General features: G+C 33.4%; 1 protein-coding gene across 1 annotated transcript; it reads left to right on the top strand.

The window, feature by feature from the left end:
• Positions 1–4,502: 4,502 nt before the first annotated feature.
• LOTGIDRAFT_51557 (hypothetical protein) lies at positions 4,503–24,538 on the top strand (the record flags this gene model as incomplete). Its single annotated transcript, XM_009064048.1, has 17 exons — positions 4,503–4,583; positions 11,842–11,935; positions 13,235–13,352; positions 15,667–15,752; positions 16,187–16,307; positions 18,554–18,705; positions 19,220–19,398; positions 19,976–20,114; positions 20,688–20,834; positions 21,171–21,268; positions 21,727–21,825; positions 22,056–22,241; positions 22,601–22,669; positions 22,952–23,005; positions 23,448–23,540; positions 23,922–24,017; positions 24,485–24,538. Coding segments are annotated over 17 exons (1,866 nt in total), but the record flags the coding sequence as incomplete, so codon positions are not given.
• Positions 24,539–25,324: the final 786 nt, after the last annotated feature.

Genomic DNA, 25,324 nt, shown 5'->3' with positions numbered 1-25,324 from the left:
GAATATTTCTAAAGTATGTTATTTATATCTATGTATCTTCTTGATCAAACTGAATTTAGTTTAAAATTGTTCATTAAAAACGCATGGTACTAATTGTTAATTAAGCAATTTGTCCTAGTTATTGTTTTTTGCTTAATAATAGCTCAACATTATTAGTTAAAAACCTCAGAATATGTAGGAGACGTATTTCTCTACAATTAGGTGTTTATTTTACTCAAGTCCATACAGTAGTTTTTTAACAGCTTCCAAAAACCATAACAAACTTAAAAACCTTACATAATGTTTTTAAATATTTTTGGCGTGTAACAATTATTTGGCTGGATTTTTTTAGTTAAAACTGTCAAATATGTTCAAGGGCACATTTCTGTAGATTTTTTTTTGTTTTTCACAAATTTTAGCAACAAAAATTTTCAACCTACTAAAAGGGGAATGTTGCTTTAAGTGATAATAGAGTATTTTCTAGTCTAATTTTATTCATGTTTCAATGAATTGATTTTTGGGCTGGGCCATTTTTTTTTCAGCCTTGATGCAATATAGCAGATTTATTTTTAGTTAATCTAAACACATCTGCCTTCCCTTGAAATGTTGGTTTCTAGTTGAGGTTGGAACTTGCTTCGAAGTATTCCTGTTATTAGAGCCTATCCAACTCTAGGCATATTCTAATGAATTGATTTGGGCAGTTTTTCCAGTCTTGATGCAATTTAGTAGGTTTGTTTCTGTCAGTCTATTTGCTTTGCCTATGTTGTCCAATATTGGGAAGTTGATCTCTGAAGCTAGCTATCTTCATCTTGTCTATGAAACACTTGTAAGCAGAGTGACATGCACTTCAGTCAATTACAGAAGTTTCTTTCTATTACCTCTTTCAGGATCCTGATTGATTGAATTATCTCCCTTTATTATAACTGTCTTTATTAGCTCACATGGTGCAGAAAAGTAGGACATATTACTCTATTCATTTCATTTCCCATTATAAAGCCTGACTGTTTTGATTAGGTTTTCAAATGCAATCTTTCTTATGTCTGAGAATTTAGCCTGAAGGAATAGACCTACTTAAAGTTATAATTGTTCAAAGGTTATTAGCACGGCTACAAAGCACCTCATACCCCTTGAAAATTTCAAAATTACCACCCTTGTTGAACACCCCTGCATTAAAATGATATATATGTCTCATAGCTTTATTAGTTGTTAAAGCGGAATTTCAGCTGACTGTGTCACTTGTCAGAAATAAAAGACGATTCTGACCATTTAGTTTACATGATGCTCATGTTGTCGGGAGTCACAGGAACCACAGACATAATTTGGCAAATCAGAATGACGTATATAGAATCTATAAGTGTCTCTGATACAAATACAATGACTAGAAAATCAGAATGACGTATATAGAATCTATAAGTGTCTCTGATACACATACAAAGACTAGAAAATCAGAATGACGTATATAGAATCTATAAGTGTCTCTGATACAAATACAATGACTAGAAAATCAGAATGACGTATATAGAATCTATAAGTGTCTCTGATACACATACAATGACTAGAAAATCAGAATGGTATAAATAGAAGCTATAAGTGTCCCTGATACAAATACAAAGACTAGAAAATCAGAATGATGTAAATAGAATCTATAAGTGTATCTGATACACATACAAAGACTAGAAAATCAAAATGGTGTAAATAGAAGCTATAAGTGTCCCTGATACAAATACAATGACTAGAAAATCAGAATGGTGTAAATAGAAGCTATAAGTGTCTCTGATACACATACAAAGACTAGAAAATCAGAATGGTGTTAATAGAAGCTATAAGTGTCTCTGATACACATACAAAGACTAGAAAATCAAAATGGTGTAAATAGAAGCTATAAGTGTCCCTGATACAAATACAAAGACTAGAAAATCAGAATGATGTAAATAGAATCTATAAGTGTCTCTGATACACATACAAAGACTAGAAAATCAGAATGACGTATATAGAATCTATAAGTGTCTCTGATACACATACAAAGACTAGAAAATCAAAATGGTGTAAATAGAAGCTATAAGTGTCCCTGATACAAATACAATGACTAGAAAATCAGAATGGTGTAAATAGAAGCTATAAGTGTCCCTGATACAAATACAAAGACTAGAAAATCAGAATGGTGTAAATAGAAGCTATAAGTGTCCCTGATACAAATACAATGACTAGAAAATCAGAATGGTGTAAATAGAAGCTATAAATGTCCCTGATACACATACAAAGACTAGAAAATCAGAATGGTGTAAATAGAAGCTATAAGTGTCCCTGATACAAATACAAAGACTAGAAAATCAGAATAATTTGAGATGTTTAAAATTTTTAGATTCTAATCCCACTTCTATTTGAAAGTTAAATTGTAGGCTTTAAAGCATGGAACAGAAAGATCATTTTCAGTCATTTATAGTCTGGATAACTTCCTTTTGAAGTGTTGGTTGTTATTCATTAAAGGAATATTAAGATCGATTGTCTGTCTTAAAAGTGCAGATTTTTTTTTCGACTGATAACTCGGTCAATGTTTAGTGAAGTTTGATTGTCATCTCCTAAGTTAGGACATTAGCAGCTATCTCAAAACAAAAATACTCAAGGTACCAAGACTAGGTATATTCTTTGATAGGGTGTAAGAAGCAGGCCATGTCTTTTGGAAACGATCTCAGCTCTAGGATAGGGTCTATCCTTGAAACAGTGTTAGAAGTTAAGACCCTAGAACATCCAAGCGCTTAGATCATTTTGAGGCTATGATTATCAATACAATGGAACATAGGAGAAATAGATACACAATTTATGGATTTAGACATAATTTTTACTTCTTTTACAATGAGACATCTTAACTATAAGACAAGATCTCGAGTCTTTAATCCTGTCTAGGTTGAAGGGCAGTTAGAGTTCAATCAATTTATCTTTCTTGTGGCTAATTTCTTGTCAAAACCATGATTAAAATGTCTAGCAAGAGGAGATAACTTAATGAATTAATTGAGGTTGAAATTGAATTATCTGCCCTTGACCAGGTAGTCTATGAGAGTAGGAGACTGCTATCTAGTAGAGTATGTTATAAATGGTGATGTTCTAATGAAATATATTGATGAGTAAATATACTATGAATTATTTTCACTCCTTCACCTCTGTTGACCTCTGGCCATTCACTTATATAATCATACTAGAGATGTGCAACAATTCTTATCATTCAACTGTTTGTTCTATGAATCATTGAGATTTTGTATCTTATGTAAGGCTGATGGTTATTGTTTAAGAATATACATGTTTTACTGAGGATGTTACCAAAATATGAGTTTATTTTTGCAAAAATGGACAATTACTTGTTACCATTGGGATGAGCTATTGCTCTTCGCTCTTGTTCTTAAAAATTGGTTCAGTTTTTATCTTGTTAACACTCTTGAAGGCACAATTCTTGACGGATTTTGACAAAACTTTAAGAAAGTGTGTATAATAACTCAAGGATGAACAGAAAATAAAAAAAGAACTGAAAAATATTTATTATAAGATATTGCCAAATAAGTTTACAATATTTACCACCTGGTGGAGCTCAATTTCTTGCATCAGTACCACTTACCACTTTTTAGAATAAAAGTTTATATGTTGGACTTCCTGCAAGAAAGAAATACTGTGGAAATTCAGTATTTGGACGAACATCTACACAAAATATTTATCATTCCTCCGCTCAGTTTCAATGCACATCTCTATCTAGCTAGTCACACAGAATGCACATCTCTATCAGGAAAGATGAAAGACATTGCACATCTCTATCTATTAAGTTACCAGAAGTAGTATTTTCTAATGAAGGAAAAGAAGTGGAATTAATCCTTTTTGTCAGGCAATCTGTCTCAATGGCCACCAGACTTAGTCTCAGAATCAGTAAATTGGAACTCAATGATAGAGCTTTCAGGCATTCCACTCTTTTTTATCTTGTTGACTTGGCATCTAACCCTACTTGAACAATATTACTAGACTTAGGTACCCAGCCTGATTATAGTCATCTAATTTATATTGGATCAACAAGTCTTTATTGTAGATAAGATCGTCTAGCCTTGTTGGATTATGATTATATGTAATAAGAGTACTGGAGGTTCAAGATGATTAGAGAAACTTCTTAAGGCTTCTAGTGTTTACAATAATTTAGGATCAGTGATAAAAATTTAAAGCAACATGCCCATCAGATACAGTGAGGTTTCTATGGGGGAGAGGCTTTGTTCCCAGCCCTGTCGCCAGGAATCAATTGATGCTGGGGCTCAGATTTAAAGGCCCAGAGAACTCATATCTGACCATTTTTGAGGTTCCAAAAACGTATCAAAATCTCTATCGTTTTTATTTTGTACAAAGACATTGTAAATGAATCAATCTCTGCTGAAATGAAAAAGGTTTGCTGGGGCTTAATTCTCCCTTGCTGGGGCCCAGCCCCCACGGACCCCACCCTCCTCTATTTATTACCCAGAATTTTGATTTGATTCCCAATTTTAAGAATGATGATATTTTATATTTTCAGGTATGCTAGTAATGCTGATCACCTATCTACAGATGATTTATTGTTATTTTTAGAGGCAGAACAAGGGGTGAGTACTTCACAAATTCAGGGTACAGAATAAAAAGTATCTCTTAAATGTAGTATGCGATTCAATTTTCAGCAAAATGCGCTGTAGTTTTCATCAGTAGAACTGTATTTTTTTTTTTTAGATTCTAATTTAGATTTTGTTATAAGAGTAAAACTAATTATATATCAAACTATTTATAAGATTGGGAAACTTAAAACCAGAGATCCTGTTAAAACTAACCTTGTAATTTCATCACATAGAACAAAAAAACCGTAAAGATTAATTTGTATCCTGAAATTTCATATAAAATATTAACATGATAAATAAACTGCCATTACAGCCTTGGGTCAGTTGTAAACATAGATTATCTGATATCTGTAGTTTTTAAATGTTTTGAATATTGAAGTTAAGATGAATGAATTTGATAAGTTATCTTGAAATATTTACATTTTATTGTCACGTGCTACAGTGAACCCATGTGAGAAATTTGCATTTATTTACCAATGAAAATGAAAATGTCCCCTAATTCATGGTAGTTAACAAGGTTTGTTAGTTTGCTTTTCATTCGAATTAACACATGAAATTCTGTGTTCATCAACCAATGAACGCAAAAAAATCTACATTCAATCCTTAAATGTAAGTAAGACATGGAAAAGAGGTTTAAACTTCTGCCAGTTGATGAACTGGTACAGTAATTTGATAATTGTTCTAAAAGCGACTGCTTTTGAATGTGGCAGACACATAGGCTTAATTAATTTTACTTTTTATGAAAGCATGATAGCTTTAATTATTGGAACATTAAAAGCCTAACAAAATGAATCAGTCTGATCATGCATGGTGATGCCAAGAAAAGCTTCAAGGTTTTTTTCTGTTCTCTGTAAATATTACAGATATTTTAGAACCATATTTCTATTGACACAAGACAAGGAATGTTTGTTCATTGACAGCCATTCATTATTTCATCATTTTTAATGTCATTACTTCAGGGCTAATAATTCTTACTTAAAGTGCTCTTAGGCTATAAAAATCAATCGTAGAAAGCATGGAAGATAAATAGCCTTCAGAGGGTGAATGATAATCGAATAAAGTCATATTGATAATTAGAAAAAATTGCTGTTATCGCAATAATGCAGTTCATGGACAACAACCTTACAATGGCACATTGAGTAATGTTCAAATGGTTTAATTATATTTTTGAACTTAATGTCTCATTTTCTTTAAAACAAAGGAAATATTTGATGGGTAAAATATTGTTAAAACTTGTTCAATATGATGTCAACAGCCCTTTCCGTTTATACCATAAAATACCAGAATTTAATCGCAGAATTATGTAGCTTTGATTAATCATGTATTCAAAAAGATATTTTATTCCATCTCATTATAGATTTATATCAGAACTTCCAGCCCTGGGCATTATTAAACATTCAGAACTAATACTTGTTAATCTGAAACTCTTCTTACAGTCACTGGTTCAAATTTAATCTCATCTCTCATAACAGTGGTGGCTCAGTGAGTTAGACGCTTGCTCACTAACCTGAAAGAACAGGGTTCAATCCCGGCAGAGGTCAAGATAATACCTTCAGATTTTTCAATCTAGTTTCCCCTGTCAGTGATGCAGGTAAGGGGCTGACATGGAAAAAGCGTCTAGTCGTTTGGATTGGACAATAAAAAAAGACAGAAAAGAGCAGACTAATACCGCTGTCTTAGCAAAATTTCCCTCATTGAACACTGCATGGCGTTGCCCGTCTTCATTAGCCCACATGGTGCAGAAAAGTAGGACGTAAAACTCCATTCATTTCATTTCTCATAACACCCTCTAGGTTGGCTAAGAAAGGTACTGGAGGTATGATTGAAGTTACAGAAGTAATATTTATTATTTTACAACTCTACTTATACTCACTGGTTCAAATTTATACTAATTACTTTTTTATCTGTCTCCTAACAGCTTGTTTTTATACATTTAATTAAAACATTACACCCTCCAGGTAGACTTGGACATGGCTCTGGAGATATTATCTAACAGAATATATTTTATGTCTGAAACCAATTTCATATTCACTTGATCAAATCTAAACTATCTGTCCATTTGACTCTCTAGGTTGGCTAGGAGGGAGCCGCGGTGGCTCAGCGAGTTGGAGGCTTACTCGCTAACCTGAAGTTCGAGGGTTCAATCTCGGCATAATTTGAGATAATACTTTCAGATTTTTCAGTGATGCAGGTAAGAGGTGCTGGCATGGTTGTTCAGATGGGGCAATAATCCAAGGTCCCTTGTGCTACAGGATTTGCGTGTTAAAGATTCCTTGACAGTTGGAAATCAAAAAAGAGTAGGCTAATGCCGTTGTCCTGGCAAAATTTTATATTTTCTCTTAGTAGAGAATTTGAACAAACAAAAAGATATAGGATTTAGGAGCCATAATTCTTATGGAGAATTAAAACGTGATGTCATTAAGAAGCAGTTCAGAGAAGTCCCCATTGTTTATCCCAAAATATTAAAATGCTCAGAAATTGGCTAATTTCCAGGAAACCACAGAAGGAAATAACAAGGTTAATGATAGACTGGAAGATATGATTTGGTACAAGCTTTGATTGTTGTCTGGGTCTTGCCAGACGTTGTTTTCAAGTCAAGACAAACAGACTGATTGTCCACATGATTTAAAGGGAACAGTCGACATTTTCAGGGATTGATTTAGGTCTTTATTGTGCTTTAATAGTCAAGAAGTACTAAACGCATGAAAATCACATAATCTCTTCAAATATACCTCAAACTAGAAATTTCACTCTTTATTTCTATATATGTGTTTTCTATATATGGCATAGTCTCACTAAAATTCAAGTCAAATTTAAACTTTCAAACATGAATAATTCTGGCTACACATGGATGTGAAGGCTCAAATTTCGAAAATTATCTGTGAACACTATTACTACGTATGTAAGCTAAAAATATTCCTGTTTCTGAAACTAAGATATGATTGGTCGTACAGATAGTGAAGGTGCTCCTTTAAAGTGGTACTACGTCTTAGAAATAACATAAAATTTAAGAATTTTTAACTTGGCGAATAAGAGACAGTAGATATACCTGGTGTCATAAATAACATAACAGGATCCTTATATAATCCGATAAATCCAAATAACATAAATATGCAATTAACTATTGAAAAACACTTAATATCAAGATTAAGATTTTCCAGATTTTACAGGGATTCTGTTGTAACTTTATGACACCAGGTAAGTTCACTGATGAATATATACTCATATTGACCATTCTTGAGAATTTAAATTTTATGTTCATTCTAAGACGTAGTATCACTTTAAAATAAACAATGTTGCTAATGACAAAATTGGCACAAATTTTAATGTTTCCTAGACGTTGGGAATGAAGATTGGTATTAATGTTGTGACGTGGTATTGATGTTGTGACGGAATCATAAGAACAGATATTCTGATGAGGAATAAGAAGGAAGTCACAGGAGAGAATATTGAGGTTAATGATAGGCTAGGGAAATGGAAGACTTGATATCTAGGGTGAAAACATATAATTATTGGATAAATTTCTCTCTCACTAAATTCTAAGTTTTAGAAACATTAATAGGGATTGTAAAGAGGTTTCTTAACTTATGTGTATCTGAGACACTGATTCCAATAATTGGCACCATTTCCATTTCTGTGATTCTTGCAATTTCACTAACGCTTTGTAAACATCACTATTGTATAGTTTCTAATAATATCTAATAATAGCCCTATGAAGCAGTGAGTTCATATAAAGCTTTAGTAGAATAGCCCGAAAACTGAAATGATGCAAATTGATGCTATCAGTGTCCCCGATACACATGAGAAATTTAGAAAACCTCTTCACAATCCCTTTAAAAACTCATTCAATAATCATTAGAAGTGAGGTGTGGTCTTAAACTTAAAATGAGCAACAATGACACATTTATTCAGATGTTTTTGGAAATTGAGGTGTGGCATAGTATTACAAAGTATTGGTATATATATCTTGACTAGCCTGAGAATCAATAATGATGTATTTAACTGTTTGGGCTGGATCTTTTGAAATTGGGTTTTGGATCAATGAATGAGATAAATGTTGTGAAGGTTGACCACACAGAATGTGGCCTTGAATGTATATGGTTATTTTGGTTTGATCAAGGTTGAGAGTCTGGGAAATTGAGGTTTACCTGAAATAACATTGAATGAATCTTATAATAATCTTACTGATTTGCAAGAACACTGCAGAAATTTGTAACGAAAAGAAACTGAATTTTACAGCCTACATTTCTGAACCCCTTCGGGCAAAGAAAGACAAGCTGCATGAATTTAGGCAATTGAAGATGGATGGTCGTCATAATTTTATACTATGCCACACCTAAACTTCAAAGAACATCTGAATAAACGTGTCATTGTTGCTCAATTCATGTTAAAGACCACACCTCACTGTTAATGATTATTGAATGAGTTTTTTAAGGGGATTGTAAAAAGGTTTTCTAAATTTTTTATGTGTATCAGGGACACTGATTCCATCAATTTGCACCATTTCTATTTTCAATCAGACACCTGCAATTCCGCTATTCAGAATTCTGAAAATTATTGGGCCATTTTTGTCAATCATGTTTCCAGAATTTGTATAAAAACACACAAATTGATGATAAAATCTCTTGACATCAAATGTTCAAATTTGATTTGTGTCAAGATGTTATGAAAAGAAAAATTTTTTTTAGCCGAAAGCAAGTTAACAAATTGAGGTTGATTGCTGCTTAATCCAATATGGCCGCTTTATGCGTCTGCTAATTGGTGATTTAATGACATCAGCAGTGTATAGTTTTGTGAATGAAATCTATAATAAAATTACTTCATTGACTCAGAGAATAAAAATATCAGATCTGAAGAAAAATGACTAAAATAACCAGTTGTTATAGAAAATTCTTGATTTTATTTAAGCAGGAAAATGAATTTTTGACTCTGAATTATATGTTAAAAAAGATGGGTTTTAAGAAAATATGATACAATACAAGCCAAGGTCACAAATCAAACCCTAATCGGTTCTAAAAAACATATATGGATACACCAGTATAAGGTTTTACAAGAGATACTCTCTCATAGAAGCACTGACCTAGGTCACAAGTAGGATCTCTGGATTTCAGCATTGGAAAACATCAATTGACAGTTGTCATTTTATTAACTCATTGTTTCACATGCACATACAGGCAGTGAATAAATAGCCATGAAAAGAAGTACTATAATTTTAATAGCTTTTGTTTAAATTTTTATGGTAGCCGCGGTGGCTCAGTGAGTTAAACGCTTGCTCGCTATCCTGGAGGTCCAGGGTTCAATTCCGGCATAGGTCGAGATGTTACCTTCAGATTTTTCAACCCAGTTTCCCCCTGGCAGTGATGCGGGCAAGAGGGGCTGATATGGAAAAAGCATCTAGTTGTTCGGATGGGATAATAAACCGAGGCCCCGTGTGCTACAGACTGTGCACATTAAAGATCCCTTGACAGTTGGACATTGAAAACGAGCAGACTAATGCCGCTGTCCTGGCAAAATTTCCCTCATTGCACCCTGCATGGCGTTGCCCGTCTTCATTAGCCAACATGGTGCAGAAAAGAAAGACGTAAAACTCCATTCATTTCATTTGAATTTTTTATATAAATCCAATGTTTTTATATAGTATAGGCAGCAAGTCCCAGCATTTAAAGATTCTTGTGCTGATACAGGCAGCGTAATCAAAAAAATGAAAAAGAGAACTTGTTTTGCTTTTGTTTCAATTTGATATATAAATATAACGTGTTGATATAGTTTAGGCAAGCATTTACCTAGATTGAGAAGACTTATAACTTTAAATAAATAATGAATTGAGAATCGTGGAATTTATTCTTACTGTAATTTAATTGGAAGCCATGTTTTATTGTGAAAACAAGTCTGTTAATGTGTTATTAAAGGTCAGAATGTTCTGTAATATCGACCAATCAGATGCCATGAAAGGTTAAAGTGTTAAAGTGCTATCGTCAATGAACTGTTTATATTAGAATTGATTGATTAACGCTGTGATTTAAATTATAAAAACTCTCGAGTCTTCTACATGTTTTGTTGTTCGTTATTTCTCAACTTTTCAATCAGCAGAGATCAATAGTCTGGTTTTTATTTCTTCTTTGAAGAAAATTGATCATGGTTTAATGTTTAGTGCAGAAAAGTAAAACATAAAGTTTCATTTGTTTCATTTCTGATTAACAATATCAAGGTTCTTTGAAGCATAATTCAATAGTCTTTCATATTCAATCTTGAAAAAATTGATAATGTTTCAAAGTAATTAACTGAATCAGGTGCAGAATAGTAGAATGTAAAACCTCAATTTATTTCATTGGAGTTAATATAGATCAAATCAGGTGTAGTAAAGTAGGATTTCAAGCTGTTCTTTTATATTAAAGAGACAGGTGTGCCACTTGGTGGGTTGATTTGATTCTTGAATATATGTAATTAGACTTCAGAAGTACTAGAAATGTACAAAAATTGCATTATTCCTTCAAAAATATCTCAAACTAGTAATTTTACTCACTATTTCTATATATGTCTTTTGATTTGAAGGCTCAAATTTCAACTGTGAGCTGTTAACACTATTACTGATTGGCTCAGCTAAAAAGTTCCTGTGTCTGAGACTAAGGTGCGATAGGTAGAATAAAATGGTGCATCTGTCCCCTTAAGGTTTTCTAACTCTTTGCTTTTGCTCCAAAATTATTGTTGTAGCAAATTGTTCTAAAAACTGGATATTTGATTGGTCCAATTTCAGCACCAATCAATATTTACTTCCTGAAATAATTTTAGTCAGTATTTTTTACTCAAGAGGTTATTTGTATTTTAATAACATAAAAACCTGGAATTGATATTAGACTTGATTAGTCTCATTATCATTTTAATTACCTCCCTTGGGAGCAACTATCTAATTGGTCTTCTGTCAATACTGTATACCAATTATCAAACAAGCAGGACAATTAGTCTTAAGAAGCTTCATTGAAATCAAAGTTATTATTACTAAAAAACATTCAAGGGGAGTCAGAGGTTAATTTGAAAGATTATTCTTTCAATATTATTACATATTTACAAAGAAAAAAAGCCTTTTTTCAAAAAATGTTTTTTAAATTATGGGCCCCTTCCTCTTGTAGAGCCACGACTGCTGTATTCCCTTGTTATTTTAGTTTTTCAGTATCGTCAACTGTTTTTTCGGATTTCTGTTGTTTTTTTTTTTGAATTATTGTTATAAGAAATTTTTGTTTTTTTATTTTTCCAGATGCAACGAGTTACAAAAGATAAATGTTTAGAAATTATCTCTCATTTTGAACCAACCAAAGAAGGTCGCGGAAAAGGACATCTGGGAATTGATGGTAAGTTACAGACAGACTGTTTTACTTGCTGATATAATTAATTCTATTATGTTTTAAATATAAACCATTTTGTATATAGATACAGTCGAAACAGACTAATATAAGCCTTATGCTTGTCTCAAGATCAAATATATTGTCTTATTTTTATATTATATGTCATGTATATCCTGCAGAAATAAACATTGTTTTAACCAAGTTTACAGTCATGATAGGGATTGTAAAGAGGTTTACTAAACTTACTATATGTTTCGGAGACACTCATAGCAAGGATTGATCTCATTCCAATTTTCAGTCAGAAATCAGTGGGGTTGCAATTCCACAAAAACTTATTGTTTTTCGTTGCTTAGGTTCACTGATTTTTTCAAATTTGTAATTTTCAAATTAGGTTTCACAGCCAACCTGTTATCTGAAGAATGTGATGTTGTTATTTTGTTATTACAGGTTTCACAGCCTACCTGTTATCTGAAGAATGTGATGTTGTTATTTTGTTATTGCAGGTTTCACAGCCTACCTGTTATCTGAAAAATGTGATGTTGTTATTTTGTTATTACAGGTTTCACAGCCTACCTGTTATCTGAAGAATGTGATATTGTTATTATTTTGTTATTGCAGGTTTCACAGCCTACCTGTTATCTGAAGAATGTGATATTGTTATTATTTTGTTATTACAGGTTTCACAGCCTACCTGTTATCTGAAGAATGTGATGTTGTTATTTTGTTATTACAGGTTTCACAGCCAACCTGTTATCTGAAGAATGTGATGTTGTTATTTTGTTATTGCAGGTTTCACAGCCTACCTGTTATCTGAAGAATGTGATGTTGTTATTTTGTTATTACAGGTTTCACAGCCTACCTGTTATCTGAAGAATGTGATGTTGTTATTTTGTTATTGCAGGTTTCACAGCCTACCTGTTATCTGAAGAATGTGATGTTGTTATTTTGTTATTGCAGGTTTCACAGCCTACCTGTTATCTGAAGAATGTGATGTTATTATTATTTTGTTATTACAGGTTTCACAGCCAACCTGTTATCTGAAGAATGTGATGTTGTTATTATTTTGTTATTACAGGTTTCACAGCCTATCTGTTATCTGAAGAATGTGATATTGTTATTATTTTGTTATTGCAGGTTTCACAGCCTATCTGTTATCTGAAGAATGTGATATTGTTATTATTTTGTTATTGCAGGTTTCACAGCCTATCTGTTATCTGAAGAATGTGATGTTGTTATTTTGTTATTGCAGGTTTCACAGCCTACCTGTTATCTGAAGAATGTGATGTTATTATTTTGTTATTGCAGGTTTCACAGCCTACCTGTTATCTGAAGAATGTGATATTTTTGACGAAGAACATAAAGAAGTGTGTCAGGATATGACTCAATCTTTAACTCATTATTTCATCTCTACTTCTCATAATACGTAAGTATTACCCACCCTCACTGAATTGCATTGGTGCCCGTTCCCTACCTTAACAACTTGTATCCTGCCGGAGACTGGCATTAGCCTGCTCTTTTTCGATTTCCAACTGTCGAGGGATCTTTAAGGTTCACAGCCTGTAGCACACCTTGGTGTGCCTTGGTTTATTGTCCCATCCAAATGACCAGACGCTTTTTTCCATGTCAGCCCTTCACTGACAGGGGGAAACCGGGTTAAAAAATCCAAAGGTATTATCTCGACCTATGCCCCGGGTTGAACCCTGGACCTTCAGGTTAGTGAGCAAGTGTCTAACTCACTAAGCCACCACGGCTCCCCCCTCTAAACTAAACGATACCCCTATTATACTATCTTGCCCTGTCTATAAATCCTACATTCCACTATTTTGTTCCAAATGGCTCTATTTATTCACAAAACTCTTGACTGCCGTGATTTATAGCAAGCCTGGCTTTTTAATTGCCTCTTTAGTATGAAACAAGAAAGGTTGGGAAATCTGGACTGGATAATTAAGGCTATCATGTGATTTATTGTGGACATTAATGTTCCTAGACTGGATATAAAAGACTACTGAATGATTTCTTCGATAAAATCTGTCCCATTATTTTAGCAATTCAATGAGTTCTCTCTCTGCTGTTTTTATTTTTTATGGATTAGAATGTTCAGAAAGTTATTTATATTATATTTACAACAGGTGCATTGACAAACATATTCTCTTTTTTCAAAAAAGGCCAAATCAGTATTTTTTGATAAAAAATCTGATTATCTGTGCAGACGAGTCGAATGGAATGATGCGGAAATAAAATCTGTTCTAGCTAGACGATTCTGTCAATCAAAAACCTCGTCCAAAGAATGGCGAAATCAGGCGTAAAAGTTGTATAGTAGTGGACTCCTCCAAAGAGAAGTACCATCTGGTGTTTTAAAAAGAGTAAACATGGTCTGTTTCGTGCTCAACATCTGCCACTACTAACCTCTTAAGATGATTTACCCAGGTAACTGGACTTTCAGACACTGACAAAGATTAGAAACCACACAACCATGTGTTAGTAATACCCAAGCAAATGACATCATATATTAAAATTTCAACACTTTAACCTTCTGCGCTACGACCTGTTACATAAACTAGTCTTGGTATATAACCAATCTGTTGTCAATCAATATACTAGTGTAAATATGATGTCATGTCAAGATTGCACCACTCTAACCTACTGCGCTACAACCTGTTATAAAACCAAGTCGTGGTATATAACCAATCTGTTGTCAATCAATATACTAGTGTAAATATGATGTCATGTCAAGATTGCACCACTCTAACCTACTGTGCTACAACCTGTTATAAAACCAAGTCGTGGTATATAACTAATCTGTTGTTAATCAATATACTAGTGTAAATATGATGTCATGTCAAGATTGCACCACTCTAACCTACTGTGCTACAACCTGTTATAAAACCAAGTCGTGGTATATAACCAATCTGATTTCAATCAATATACTAGTGTAAATATGATGTCATGTCAAGATTGCACCACTCTAACCTACTGCGCTACAACCTGTTATAAAACCAAGTCGTGGTATATAACCAATCTGTTGTTAATCAATATACTAGTGTAAATATGATGTCATGTCAAGATTGCACCACTCTAACCTACTGTGCTACAACCTGTTATAAAACCAAGTCGTGGTATATAACTAATCTGTTGTTAATCAATATACGGGTGTAAATATGATGTCATGTCAAGATTGCACCACTCTAACCTACTGTGCTACAACCTGTTATAAAACCAAGTCGTGGTATATAACCAATCTGTTGTCAATCAATATACTGGTCTTTCTCTACTCAATTATGTAATAATCTAAGTTTCTGCCGCCACTTTAATTCATTTTCCTTTCGTTCCACAATTCAATTAACCTCTGTCAAGTATTAGACAAGGTAGACAACTCATGTAATAAATAAACTTTAAGCATGTAATTTTTACCCCAACTGAATCTCATTAAGTCAAAACTTCTTGTACTGGAAGAGAAAATTGGTTTTTGAATTTTCCATATACTTTTCTTCGAGAAAGTAACTGACTTTGGGCCACAGAATTTTTAATGTAAAAAGGGGGGATGGCTGGGTTTGATTGGCTAACAGCAATTCCTACTGTAAGAATGATAAATTTGAAAGTGGGGGCAGAGAAATCTGGGCCAGCCTCAGTTATGCATCAAATTCTCCCACCACCCTCCTCACTCATTTAAAAGGATTAAACTCCCCCCGTTTTGTTATTGTTGTTATTGTTAATGAAATGTGACGTCTGTTTTGTAGGTATTTATTAGAAGATCAGTTAAAGGGGCCGTCAAGTATAGACGGGTATATATCAGCGTTAAAAAAAGGTTGTCGATGTTTAGAACGTAAGTAGAAATTTTTACTGCTGACTTGGGTTCTATTTAGGGAGAGGTTAAGACAGACCTAACTTTCATATATGACATCCCTGTTTTATTTGTATTGGCGACTGTTAAAGCTTATATTACATTCCATTTTACAGTCAGACATCTGTCATTTTCTAAAACTAAGCATTTATGATGTCATTATCGCAAAAGTTGCTAATGTCTTATTGCAATAGTGACATCAGAAAACATAAGTAGTATTAGTGCTTTCTTATTTACAGCACTACTCCAATTCGTTCTGTAGTACTCTGCCTTGCTACTACTAACATTAGTTGAATCAAACATTTTGACTGAATATGGAAATGTTGCAAATTGTGTTTTCTGTGTCTCTGATACACATTAAAAGTTAAGAAAACCTATTTACAATCTGTTTAAAAGAAGTCATGTTGTTATTTCAGTGGACTGTTGGGATGGTCCGAATGAAGAACCTATAATCTATCACGGTCACACGTTAACTTCTAAAATCTCATTTCGAGGTGTTATAGAGGCAATTTACGAACATGCCTTCACCAAATCACAGTGAGTACAGACATCCTTCACATACTTTATGATAGCTAGAAAGGAATGTTGAGGGATTAGTATGTTATTGATAGATATGAATCCTCAAAAAAGTCTAAATTATATCGTGACTCCTATCTAGTCATAATTAGATACAATGCTCCTCTTTATTTCTGATATTTTTCAGCTCCACTGTAATCTGACAAGCTTTCTACCACAATCTCATTCTAATCGCATTCTTTAATCCTACCAAAGGGTGATATGTAAGAGCTGTTTCTTGATAATGCCAGAAAAAATAGGCTGGCCCTGCCCCTTCAGTTTCAAATTTCATATCTTTTAAATGCCTGTTGCTGATTGGTCCCTTGGAAATTACTCCAGCCCTCCCTTCCAATTCTTCATAGAAGTGTTGTTCGCAATAAAGACATAATTTATCATTTATTTTTCTTCAGATACCCGTTAATATTATCAATAGAAAACCATTGTACTATGAAACAACAAGAAAAAATGGCAGATATTTTAAAAGCAGTGTTAGGTGATCGTCTAGAAACTTCACAAGCAGATGAGAATCTTACTCAATTCCCATCTCCTGAATCTTTTAAAGGAAAAATACTTGTAAAGGTTGGTTTAATCAAAATGGCAAAATAAAAGTAATGGGTTTTACAAACTAAATATTTTACCCAAGTTTTGAATTAGAGTGATGTGGTATAGGCTTCGATGGACAAGACAAACATCTTGGTGAATAAGATGATCATGTTAATGTGTCAGCTGTCAGGCTAGAACGTGCTGTTAACTCTTTCTCTCTCTCTTTCTGTTGGTATAATCTCAATCTGCTTCCAACTTACAGCTTATATGTCAGATTTGAACGACATATAGTCACTTGCCATTACATCTGATGACGACACGTGTATATTGTGTTGAAACGTTATGTGCCCAACCTTATTAAAGAAGTGTGTTATATTCCATAATATTGTCTTGTGTTTTGTTATATAGCTTATATAAAATATCAACAGTGGGTTGAAATAACAGTATATAAGTTGTTGACAAGTAACTGAGATCATGAGATCTTGCTTGCAGGAATTTAATTCACCGTGATATTTTCAGGGAAAGAAATTACTAAGTAAACAGGAAGTGACGGAGGGTTATGTAACAGATGAAGACGAGGGAGCAGAAACAGAAAAAAAGAAAAATAATAAACGGGTAAGAGAACTGTGAATTATTGAATTTTGTAATCTTTGTGGGCGAGGGTTTGTTCGTAAAAGTACATTTCAGGTGCTAAATTGGGGAGTTCAAGTTAGAACATGGTTCAGAATGCATTAAAGGTCAGCCAAAAAAAGTTGGTGAAGACTGAATTCTAAAGAAACCTAGAATTGGAAAAGAACTACTTGATCTGATCTCACCAATTGAGTGTTTCCTTTAAAGGGACAGATGTGCCATTTTGGGTGATTGATTTCAGTCTTGAAAATATGTAAATAGTCTTCAGAAATACCAGAAATGTTAAAAAATCGCATGATTTCTTTAAAAATACTTCATACTATGAATTTTTGCTTACTTTTTCTATATATTCCTTTTCTATATATCACAGATTATCAAGTCGTCATTTTCAAACGCAGATAATTCTTGACACACATGGATTTGAAGGCTCCTTTAAGGAACATCTTAAGGAACATTTCTTGTCTTGTTATTTTTTTAAAGAAGTTATAAGAATTTTTTGTTTGTCTCTATATTATATATTAAATATTATATATTATATTTTACAGGAAGGTTCGATGAAGAAACATAAACTTGCCAAAGAATTGTCTGATTTAGTAACTTATTTTATTTCTAAAAGATTTGAAAGTTTTCAGTCCTCTCTAACTCAACGTAAGTATTTCTAATAATAGTTTACAGATATCTTAATAGAACAGAACTAGATATAAAAACCAGAGAAAGAAGCAACTATATTTTACAAAGATAACAACTTAGTTTCACAAGGATCCTTTCTACCAGCTGGTCCTTGGCCAAACCTCTTGGTATTGATCTTTCCCAGATTATCTGTACTCATTTACAGCTGGGTTGCCTGGAATCATGAGTGAAGATAATTTATTAAAGGTCATCGGACTTTCATGGGTCCATTAAGAAGTTTTTTTTTTGTATAGAAATTGTATTTGAGATGTGTTCATTCACTGACTTCCAAATTGTCAAAATTTCAATGTCATGAATCTTTAAGTTTTTAATGTATTTAAGATTTTGTTTTTTTCAGAGAATGTGTGTGAAATGTGTTCATTTAGTGAATCTCAAGCCTTAAAACTGGCCATGTCGTGTCCCGAGGAGTTTGTTAATCATAATAAACGTTATCTGTCACGGATTTACCCCAACGGAATGAGAGTTGACTCCAGTAATTATAATCCTCAAGATCTCTGGAACTGTGGCTGTCAAATGGGTAGGTGACAAGTTTCTCACACCCAGAGAATATTAATTCCAAACCATGAAATATTATCAGCTTCTTTGATAGTGTTAGACGGTGATGAGAACATAGTCTCATAAAAGCACTGGCCCATGATAGTCTTGTAATACAATGTTTAGTTTTAGTAGAATTGAAAGACAAGAGATGCCAATATTTCATCGTTTTGGTGTGGAATTACAAGAACCACAGATGTCTGACTGAAAGTTGGAATGGTGAAAATCAGCACTATCAGTGTCTCAGATATAAATAAAATGTTTAGAACCTCTCTACAATCCTTTAATATGCATTGTTACTCTGTAATGGTGTATCTGTGTTATTCCAACTTGTTGATTCTTTCGTCAGTAGGGGTCCACTACTAGGGGGTATGCATTATTAGCAGAGATTGACAGAGATTTTCCTGATTGATTTAATGGTGCAGGGTGCACACTATATAAACAAAACATGCGACAATGAAATAATTTGATCTTATCTTTGATTGGTTGTTTTCCAGTGGCTTTAAACTACCAGACAGCTGGGTTGATGATGGATCTCTATAATGGCTGGTTTAAAAAGAATGGTGGTTGTGGGTTCGTATTGAAGCCGTCAATAATGAGAGAAGAGATAGCGTATTTTAGTGCCAGTACACGTGAAGTTATTCCAGGGGTTTCACCTCAAATCTTACATATTAAGGTAGGACCTTGTAGAAATATTAATAAATGTTATATCAAAATACTTGTTGTTTCAATAAGTCGTTGCTTTTATAATATTGTGTTCATGTGATTGTTGTTCATGAATTATAATAATATAGAATATGAGTACTGTAATACTTCATTTTCTGACTGGTAATACAGCAAAGAACAAAGAAATCTAGTAATTTTCTTATTTTAAATGTTCCTGATTGAGAAAATGAAATAGTACATTGCCATGGTGTTTATAATAAGGGGAATTTTGCCAGGACAGTGGCTTTAAGCTATTTCTTTTCAATACAATTCTATCAGTTTACAGCTCTCAGTGTCTGAATTGATTGTCATGTTGCTTTTAGCCCTCAAACCTGCACAAGTTGGTCATATACATTGACTGGAGACAGAGGTTAACTTGTCATCTACCAGCCAACTAGAAACCTCAGGCAAAAAACAAATGATTTTCTGGTACTGAACTGGCAATTTACTCAGGCACTCACCTAGCTTGGAACTTGGCAAAACTTCTTATCGTTCAGAAGGATTAATTCACATTAATCTTTAACTTTATTGTTTATTCCTTATTTCAGATAATTAGTGGCCAAAATTTTCCAAAGCCAAAAGGTTCAGCTGCGAAAGGGGATGTTACTGATCCGTATGTAAATATAGAAGTGTTTGGGATACCAGCAGATTGTGCTGAAGAACGAACTAGAACTATTGCACATAATGGTAAGTTTATTTCTTACATGTTACTTCGCTATAATTAGGGTAGGGATATTTGGGATAGATCAACTGGGGGATTACGTCAAAAACCAGCTGTGAATAGGTACAGATAACTCAGGAATGATCAATGCTGTTTGGTTTGGGTGTGGTCTGTTTGACAATTGAATCATCCTTGGTACAGTTTGTCTGCATTGTAAGAGAACACAAAGTCAGATTGTAATTCTGAAAAATGATACGACCAGCTGAAATTTTGCCCTGTCTGCTGCAAAAACAATTAGATGACTGTTTTACAATTTCAATTTATATTTCTACTGTTGACAGTGGACAATGTATTTTCATTTCTTCTAAAAGTTATAATCCAATCAGATTACTGTTTTTTGAAATCTTGATTTTATCCCCGTTAAGTTTTTGATGATAAGGCCCTTTAATGTTTGATATTTTGTAATTTTTTTCTTTTAGGTTATTATCCAATCAGATTACTGTTTTGTTTTTTTTTAAATCTTGATTTAATCTTTGTAAATTTTTTGAGAATTTGGCCTTTAATGTTTAAATTTGATAATGTTTCTTCTCTCTCTATAGGTTATAATCCAATATTTGATGAGAGTTTTGAGTTTCAAATTAATCTGCCAGAGTTAGCGTTAATACGGTTTGCTGTGCTAGATGATGAATATATAGGAGATGAGTTTATAGGACAATATACTATACCTTTTGAATGTATGCAGACTGGTAAGTGGATTTATCAGCATACCTTATATAATAATGAGAAATTGACAAAGGACTGAGAGAATGAGGCAAACTGTTGAATATCTGGGAGGTCTTCTGGGCAAGTTGCACCAAAACACTCTTACCTGACATCTAACTCAATCACGCCAAGCATCCTACACAAGTACAGTACAGATGTAACTATTGTATCTTCCTAAAACAAGGAACGATCCAAACGTGACATTCAAAAGTCTTGTTAAAGACCAGTCATGAAGATACCCACAGACTAGATTACCTAGTATACTGTGACTGGTTAAACTTACTTTTATTAACTATTATTATTATTATTGTTTATAACAGGCTATCGTCATATTCGACTGTTATCCTATACAGGAGGTATTATATTAAACTGTACCTTATTTGTACATATTGCTATCACCAATAAACGGGGAGGAGGTGTAAGTATATTTCATATCTTTTAACATAATATACTCACATATTGATAAACATAAATTAATAGTGTTTACACAGAACATCGAAAAAGATAGCTGAGTTGAAATGACATTGACCAATATTAGCCTTGATTTGACCTAATAAAACAGAAATATTGTAAAAGAAGGGTTTGGTAGAGCCATCATTGAGCTAGCATTATTGCTGATTGAACTGTGATCACTGATAAATTGACATCTGAATAAGAAATGGCTGTCTGCTAGCAGCTAAAAAAATGCAACAAAGAAACTTTGTCATAAGTGTTGAAGCTTATTACAATTTTTGGGAGAAATGGGTCTAGTTAAACAGTTTGACAGCTGTGTTAAATCTTAATTTTACCCTCTGTGAAAACCTCTCTGTTTACTAATGCTACTAATAATAACCCCTGTACTAATATAAAGGGTATTTTTACCTCTATTTCCAGAAGAGCTACAAACGGGGCATGTCAGTCAAGAAAACCAAACGTAGTCGAGATTATACCAGTATGAAATCTATCGGTGTCAAGGCCATTGATGAAACTTTTAAGGTAATGCTTTATTGTCATCTGTTGGTTAGTTTTTGGGTTATTATCTCCAGGAGAACTATACCACAATTTGAGCCACATGGATCTGCTGATTTCAATGATTGATGATGTGAATTATATATACTAGTAGATGAAAAACAAACTTATTATATTTATGGCTTATTATTTTAACCAGTGGTGGCTCCCCGAGTTCACATTGTTTTCAAACTGAGATTTTCGTGTGTCTATTTCAGATTGCTATCCAGCCTTTACGTGATGGAACAGATCTTCGAGATGATGTCCAGATATCTCTGGCAGCGTTTAAAGAAACTTGTGGTCTGGCACCAATAGCTAATATTAAACAATGTATTCGTCTCCTAGCAACACGTATAGCGAACTGTGGTGAACAATCGTCTTTAACTTATGTTATGAAAGGGGAGGTAAGAATGAAGTAATTTCAAACAACAAACTTATAAAGGTGATGGATAGAAACTATAAAATATTTTTACTGTGTTTCACTATAGCAGACAAACTGCGTATATGAGACTGAGAAAATTAATATTCATGAGGTCACGTGAATTTCAAACAGCCAATCATCTTGCTTGCCAAGCATGTGGCTATATTTTCACATGCACAAAACACATGAGTATGAAAAATTCTGTTTTGATTGGTCGAAATTGATTTTTAGACACACCTCAGTGCCATCTATTTATTGATAGGGGGTGTGGTTTTCAGGACAATGATAGCAGCAAGTTGAAAAAAATCAAAAACAAATTTAATGTTACTGTTATATTTTCAGTATCCCTGTTTAGAAGCACAAGGAAATTTACCAGATATTTTACGAAAAGCTTTAATGTCATTTGAAGATGTGAGTATGATTCTCGGAATATTTGACTTGATTAAAGGATTGATTGATAAACTGTTTATCTAAATACATTGATAAAGAAAGATAAAGATTGGCCAGTGATAGTTACCATAATGTCGGCCATTTTCTCCTTTCACAAATTATAGATGTTTATGAATTATTCTGAAATGAAATGAATGGAGTTTTACGTCCTACTTTTCTTCACCTGGGCTAATGAAAACGGCATGAATTATTCAGAGATTATAATATGATATAAGCTATTTTATTACTGTGTTATATTTTCAGTTGATATCAGATTGTAAGAATGTCATCAACAATGCTGATATGGTCCACGAAAAGGTAGAGAATTTTTTATGATTTTTACTTCTATAGGTAATCTACCCTGAAACTTGTTTTTTTGAGGTATTTATTCCCAAAAGTGTTATTAGCTGTTTTTCAGGAACATCATAATCTGGATATAGAATATCTTCTTTACTCTTTACTATCTTCCTCTTTTCACACCTATATTCATTAGAATTAGCTCAGTATATCACAAAAAATGTTATATAGTAGCCCACTGAATGTTTTAGTTTCTAAGAGACAATTTCTCTTTCATTCTTCCAGTTATTAATACAATGGCTAAAACCTAAATGAAATAATAATAATTACATAGAATAAATGAAATGAAATGATATGAAATGAATGGAGTTTTACTTCCTACATAGAATAAAAGAAACAAGTGAAAGCCAGTGTATCTTCTAGATAACAACTAGATGTGTTTATTTGATTGTTATTATTCCAGTTATTACACTGTCAGAGAGCAGGTTTAGAATGGCATGAAGAATTAGAAACAGTTTGTCAACAGGCTGGTTTACGTACAAAAAAATTAACTAAGGTAAGTAGAAACACCTTGAAATGATGATGCTACATGATATTGCTTTTAAGGTGCTGAAAAGAATGATGTAAAACTCCTACTGCACATTCCTAATAAACGACACCCACACAGTAATGGGTATTACGATGGGCCATCGCTATTCTTTACACAGGACTTTGTCATTATTACAAGGGCTAAATTCACCTTCTTCAAGAAGAGTTCCACAGAATGTAGACTGTAGAGAATGGTGTCCACCCTTGAAGAATCGTTCTCACATCACTTAATTTTACTGTTTAAATGGAAGATTTTATTGGCAGATACTCCTTGTCTGGAGTGAGAACAGAACAGTTTATTGCAGTCTAGTAAAAAGGGGCTCGTGAGAACTATTTATGTTTTTTTTAGGCAACAGAGAATTTTGCGTGGAATATCCGGGTATTAAAGGGACAGGCTGATTTAGTTCTACAGAGTAAAAAAGATTGTGAGGAATATGTTAGACAGGTTTGACATTTTTATATCTTTAGAGAAAAATACAAAATAAACTGTTTCTTCCAAACATTTTATAGTCAGATGTACGCGTTTCATGGAAGTTATTAATAATGATATCAATTTGTAAGTTCTGAACAGAAAGGAAAGATGTTTAAACCTACTGTGCTATAAAACAGATTAAAATAGTCAAGCTGCTGATGATGAAATTTATTCCTCCATCTAATTCCCTGGTTCCTAACCTGGGGGTGTTGGACTAGAGTATCAGGGGTGTGTCCAACTGGTGTTATTTTGAGTTAGGAGAGCACCTTACATCATCACATGCTGTAAATGTGTGAATAGAACAATTTTTTTGGGAGTATGAAAGGTCCATGTGATTGCTCCAAGGGTGTGAAGGCTGAAATAGGTTGGGAACCACCTGATCTAATGTATGCATCTGATGTTCAGAAAGAATTAAATAAAATAAAATATATTATTTTCAGATCAAGGAAGCTGCCGTGTCAACAGGGTTAGCCAAACAACAAATAGAACAACAACAATTACTAGAACAACAAGAACTAGATCAACAACTACAACGTCAACTCCAACAGAAACAACTACAAGTAGTCCTGGAACAGCAGGAGGCTGAGATTTGTAACAACCACAATAATTTACAACAAGTGTAGCCTTGAGAGGTTGTTTGTGCATTTTGTAGATCAACTAGCCACATGGCATTTGTTGTATTGACTTGTAAAGAAGAAGTTCCCAACTACTGGAAACAGGATGTTTGTGACACAAGACACATATAACAGACTTTCTCTTCGAAATTTGTAAAAACCACAAGAATTTACAACAAAGCGTAGCCTTGTCAGGTGGTTTGTGCAACAAGCAAGATTTAACACAACTTTCTATTGGACTAGTGTAGCCACGCTTTCAAAAACTGGAAACAAATTGAATCATGTCAGGTGGTTTGTGCCAAAAGCAACGCTAACAAACTTTTTATATAGCAACTGAAGCCACAATACATCTACTGAAAACAACTGTTGCATACCCACACGTCCTCATGGACATCACAATCATAGTTGTGTCTTGTGCAAATCATCTAGTGATAAGTTCTAGACTTTAATTTCTATGGAACACACCCTGCAATAATTTACAGATGAAGGCAAGTCCCACAACAAGATGTAGCCAAGCAAAGTTTTGTCTTGTGCCAATTATTTATTTTGGGTTAAAACCTGCTCCCAAGCTCTTAAAAACCATACCCCAAAACAATTTACAAATTGTAGTAATACCCCAAAACAATTTACAAAAGTAAAGCCGCACCTACAAATAATTTACAACAA

Source organism: Lottia gigantea, assembly GCF_000327385.1.
Source record: "Lottia gigantea unplaced genomic scaffold LOTGIsca_60, whole genome shotgun sequence".
NCBI lineage: Eukaryota > Metazoa > Mollusca > Gastropoda > Lottiidae > Lottia > Lottia gigantea.
The sequence above is the reverse complement of the archived record's forward strand: the minus strand, read 5'-3'. Positions and strand labels throughout refer to the sequence as shown.